Source organism: Triticum aestivum, chromosome 6A (assembly GCF_018294505.1).
Source record: "Triticum aestivum cultivar Chinese Spring chromosome 6A, IWGSC CS RefSeq v2.1, whole genome shotgun sequence".
Lineage (NCBI taxonomy): Eukaryota > Viridiplantae > Streptophyta > Magnoliopsida > Poales > Poaceae > Triticum > Triticum aestivum.
In genome coordinates, this window is record NC_057809.1 from 53318256 (window position 1) to 53324036 (window position 5781).

General features: G+C 56.6%; 1 protein-coding gene across 1 annotated transcript; it reads right to left on the reverse strand.

Moving 5' to 3' along the window:
- Positions 1-3347: 3347 nt before the first annotated feature.
- LOC123130243 (cytochrome P450 89A2) lies at positions 3348-4892 on the reverse strand. Its single transcript, XM_044550187.1, has one exon. The coding sequence runs from the start codon at positions 4873-4875 to the stop codon at positions 3412-3414; it is 1464 nt and encodes a 487-aa protein (XP_044406122.1). The 5' UTR covers positions 4876-4892; the 3' UTR covers positions 3348-3411.
- Positions 4893-5781: the final 889 nt, after the last annotated feature.

A 5781-nucleotide genomic window follows, 5' to 3' on the forward strand; every position in this document is an offset into this window, starting at 1 on the left:
ACACCTTGTTGTGAGTCGACAGTCGTCTTGCAACTGGGGGCCCGGACAAACACACACACCCCTAGTGCGAATCAATGGTCGACTTGCAAATGGGGACCCTCGACAAACCCACACACACCCCTAGTTGCGAGTCGACCGTCGGCTTGCAACTGGGGGCTCGGATAAATACACACACCCCTAGTTGCGAGTTGATGGTCGTTTGCAACTTGGGGCCACAACAAAACACACACATCATTAGTTGCGAGTAGATGGTCGACATGCAGTTGGGGACCCTCTACAAACACACATACTCTTAGTTGCGAGTCGATGGTGGACATGCAGCTCTGGACCCTCAACAAACACATACACCCCTAGTTGCGAGTCGATGGTCGGCTTGCAACTTGAGACCCTCAATAAACACACACACACACACACACACACACACACACACACACACACACACACACCTAGTCACGAGTCGATGATCGACATGCAACAGGGGACTCTAGACAAACACACAAAAGAACCCTTAGTTGCAAGTCGATGCTCGGCCTGCAGCTGGGGGCACCGACAAAACACACACACACACCACCTAGTTGTAAGTCGATGGTTGACATGGAACTGGGGACCCTTGACAAATACACACACCCCTAGTTGTGAGTCGATGGTCGGCTTGCAACTGGGGGTCCCAACAAACACGCGCGCGCGCATACACACACACTTAGTTGCAAGTCGATGGTTGACATGCAACTGCGGACCCAAACAAACACACACACCCTTATTCATATTTTTTAAAATGTAAATTCAAATAAGTGTTCAGAAATTAAAATTTTGTGAATTTTAGTAAGTGGTCACACACTTCAAAAAATGTTCATGTACTTAAAATATCATGAATTTGAAAAATGGGAAAAAATTAAGAAGGAGAATAACAACAAAAAGGAAAAAAATAGCTCAAATAAATGGGACACATGAAGGGAGAGAAAGTGCCCAAATAGAGAATGAGTGAGAGCATAAGCTAACACCAGATCCTTTGTATATGGTGTCCGTTAAGTCTTCCTATTCTCCACGATCCAGAAAATACAAGCAACGATCCTCAAAAAAAAAACCATGATCGCAGGCTGGCAAGAAAAATAGAAGAAGGGGCCAACGAACCAACGGTAAGCGGCTGCACGTGACAAACAAACGGCCGATCAAAAGCTGCCTGAGATTTAGGGCCTCTCCAGCCGCGTTCCCAGAAAGGCCTCCCCAGACATTTTTATTGCGCCGGCGCCGAAAAAACGGCCCAGTCGCGCCCACAGGAGCCCGATTTTCGCCGGCCTGAACCGAAAACAGCGCCGGCGGACTCAGGCTGAACCCGGCGTGCTGGGGGGCGCCCTGGGGCGCCGGGGCGAACTGTTTTGGCGCGAAAAAGCCGCGGGCCAGCCGCGTCAGGGACACGGCGGCTCGTCTTCCCCCAACTGCCTCGGTTCCCGCGGCGAATCAATGGCAAGGATGCCGTCGGTCAGTCTTGCCATTGATTCCTCACGGGCGGCGCGTCACGGGACGGTGCGCCGACGCCTCCCCTCCCTCGCACGCGTACACACGGGCGCAGAGCGGCTATAAAAGCCGGTGGTCTCTCAGTCGCCTGTGCCCACACTAGACCCGCCCCTCGCCGTCGCCCAGCCCCTCTCTCTCCGTCTCCGTCTTCCTCTCCCGAGCGCCACCGGCAACCCCTCTCGCTCCCTCTCTACCACCGCCGAGCCCGTCGCCATGGCAGAGCGCTTCCCCGGAGACGAGGCGGCGGCGAACGGCTTCAGCCGCCGTTCGCTCCGCGAACAGGAGTCCTGGCTCCTGTTTCAGGCGAACATCCCGGCGCCGCTGGACATGCGCGTCGGGCCGACGGGGTGGCGGCTCAGCGACGGGGGAGTGCCCATTCCCCCGTTACCCGACACCGTGGCGAAGTCCAGGTACTTCGCCGAGGAGGTCGAGGTCGCGCGCGCCTCCCTGACCGACGACGAGCGCTCCCTCCCCCAGTACGCCGCCGGCAATCATGCGGCTTGGGCGGCGTACTTCCAGCGCCGGCAACAGTAGCGCCTGGCCTCCACCAACGGCGCGCCGGTGGTCGGCGGCGTGAAGAACAGCGAGGGGCGCCACCTGTGGTGGGGCGTCCCCGGCCGCATGCTGGATGGCGTGCTAGCGTACCTCGACGGCGGCAACAACCCGCCGTTGACCTATCCTGCGACGGGGGCCGCCCCGTCGCAACACCGACGCGCATGCGCGCCAAGGAGGTTCGCCTCCTCCTCGACTTCCTCCTCTCGCTCATCTTCCCACTCCTCCGGTTCTCCGGCGCTTCTCGGCGTCAAGGCCGAGCCCGCGGCGGAGACGCCAATCGGTCGGCGCACTCGCAGCGTCGGCATCATCATCAACGAGGGCGGCCGGCGCGTCTCCTCCTCGTCGGCTCCTCCGTGCTTCGTCAAGCCAAAGATGGAGCCGGGGCTGGCGCCAGTGAAGGCGAAGTTCGACAACAACGACGCGGCCTTAGAATGGGCGTGCCAGGACTCCATTGCGATGGAGAAGGCGCGCCGGGAGAAGGAGAAGGAGCGCCAGCGCGCCGCCCTGCGCCGCTTCGAGGAGCGCCGACGCGGCCGCGATGAAGATGGGGTCGTCGTCTTATGCGACAGCGATGACGACGACGACCCGCCGCCGCCAGTCCGCCATGGCGACGCCGGGCAGGGGTCCAGCAGGGGCGCCCGTGTCAAGGAGGAGAAGGCCGCCGACAACGATGGCGGCGACGACTTCAGCCCCTTTTCTTTTTTAGATTAGGTTAATGTAATGAAAATGCGCGAATTTCACCGAAATTTGCCATGTTTGACCGAAATTTAACTAGTTTTTATTATAACTTCGCCGAACGGTCCTTTTTTTTTATTTTAATATGCGCCTGGGGGCGGCCCTGGGGGCCGACGGCTGTGGACCGACTCGCGCCAGGGCCATTTTTTGCGCCGGCTCACCCCCAGGCGACGCTTTTAGACGCCCCCTGGGGGGCCAACGGCTGGAGATGCTCTTACATACAGGATGGACAGAGACTTGAGACACGGCCGAGATAAACAAAACGATTTACGGCCCGCCAATATCGGCGTACTAGACCGGCGAGACAAACAAGATCAACACTGATCCAACGGTGGAAGATTTAGATGTGAGATAACTATTTCACATCTAGATGTGAAATAGCAAATCCGTTTTAGAAAACTTGACAAACTCGCAAATACTTTATAAAAATATATAAAAACATATGTCCATTATTGGAGAACCATAGTTAGGCGCGGACAACAAACATACAACATACTCATGGCATTGCGCATGAACATATCCGAAAGAAAAATAGCAGCGGCGTACAACTCGCGTGTGCCCCGATCATGTCCATTATTTAACGAGTTTAAACAAACTCCCTGATTATTACATTTGTTGCATGCACGTGTGAGGCGTGACACGAGCACGAAGTGGCTTCTTCATCGCTTTGAAGAATCCGTCGAGCTCCGTGAGGTCGACGCCACAATTTCCCTCGGTCCACTCGAACTCGCGCACCAGCGCTGCCAGCAAGCACTTGACATTGAGCATCCCCAGAGCCATGCCTGGGCAGTACCTCCGCCCTGCGCCGAACGGCATCATCTTGATCTCCTTGGGCCCCGGCAGAGGCCCAACGGCCTCTCCCTCTCCTCCGGCAAGGAACCTCTCCGGCCGGAACTCGTCGGGATCCGTCCATGTCTTGGGGTCCCTCCCGATGTCCCCCAAGACGAAGTGCACGCGCAAACCGCCGGCCGGCATGGCCGTTTGGCGGACCACTCCTCCCTCGGCGCGGATGTCGCGCATGACGAACGGCGTCGGCGGGTGCATGCGGAGGCTCTCGAGCACCACGGCGTGGAGGTACGGCGCCATGCCGCGGTGGAGTATTTCTCTCTCCTCGTCCTCGGACTCGGAGGGATACTTGTTGTCACCGTCGTACTTGATGTTGATGATGGCCTCGCGACGCAGTTTGTTCTGGATCTCCGGCCGGGTGACTAGGTGAGCGAGGGTCCACTCCACGCAAGCCACAACGGTCTCCGTGCCGGCGCCGAGGAATTCTAACACGAGGCTCACCATCTCGTCTTCCGTGAGGGCTCGGCGTAGATGCTCGTCATTGTCGTCGTCCTCGTCTGGAACGCGGAGACGGATGAGCGAATCGACGTATGAACGGGCGTGGCCGTCGCAAAATCGTGACGACTGCCGCCGTGCCTCCTCGATGAGAGGGAGGAAAAGCTCGGCCAGCCGGCGGCGCAAGGCGATAGGATCTCTTTGCCGTCGCCTCCAGTAGCCCAAGAGCTTAGACTCGCACGTGGAGGTGGATTCCACGGCGGCGAGGATGAACTCCCGGAACTCGCACTGCATGACCCGCACGTCGGCCTCGTCGACCAGGCCTTCTCCAAAGCACATGCGTGCAATCATGGAGAACACGGCGGCATAGAGGCCGTCGCGGACGACCACCGCCCTGCCCTTGCTTGCGGCTGACTGGACGCTAGCGACGATGTCGTCGATGGCCGCCCGTCGCAGCGGCACATAGGAAGCGTAGCGCGTGGGGTGGATGGTCTCCGCTGCGAGGTTGCACCGCAGGGTGCGCCAGAGCGGGCCGTATGGCACGGAGATTATGTTGTCGCTCCGTCGGCGGCGGTGACCTTTGACGATAGGGATGCGGAACATGGACATTGGGCGGTTGGAGAAAGCGTCGGCGTACTCAACCAGTGCGCGCCTGGTGACGGCAGCATCGCTGATCTCGATGATCGGCTGAGGGATCACCCGCGCCGGCACACGGCAGATGCGTCGGAACACAGCTAGGACAAGGAAGAAGAAGGAGGCATAAGCAAGTACTGAAAGCAAAGACTCCATATATTGTTCCTGGTGGAAATCAGTAAGAACTTGCTTTGCTGCTTTGCTCCTGTCATCGGTGTTTATATAGAAAACATTACAGGACTGGCTCCAGGCCCGTACACGGAGCTACATTGCTTCACAACGTACGTGTGGTGGGTCAGCAGCAGACAGAACACTTAGCCAAGTCAGTTGACTCCTTGTCCATCCGATCCAACGTTGAGATTTGCACTTTTTCCTCGGATCAATTAACTGACAGTGTTGCTATTTCTTAGGCGCTTAAGAATTTTATTCACGTCAATCACCTTTTCTTTTTTACGGAAGGGTCAATCAACTATTCTAGTTCATTGCGAGCTCACCAGAAAGAATGGACTTCGCCAGCCATCTATCTCAGGGGGGAAGGCATGGCCTCACTAAGGGGGAGATACAACCCCATTATTTATCTTAGGGGTGGGGCTAAAGGGGATGGTACTCCCTCCGTCTAGGTGAATAAAAGGGTGCTTGGATACGTTTTAGTCCCATGACTAAAAGTAGTGGGACTAAAATTTGCTAGCCCCATCCATACTTGGATCCAAATAGTAAAGAGACTAAAATCAAGTTAATGATCATTTATTATCCTCCAAACCCTCTAATTCAGAACTCGCCTGTGTTAAAGGAGAGGACTTAAATAAGGAGAGAGATGACTAATCCACATTTTAGTAGGGATACCCCTGACTAAAAAAATTTAGTCTCAAGACTAGTTCACTACCGGAACAGGGCGCTACCCCGACGGCCAAAACAGTGCCGACGGCTGCCGTCGGCTTCTTCGGAGCTATGCCGACAGCCTGGTTCTGGTCGTCGGCGTACTATAGCCGTCGGGCTACACAGAGCTAAGCCGACGGCACCCGTTGGCATAGAACGGCCGTCGGCCTAACTGCATATACGCCG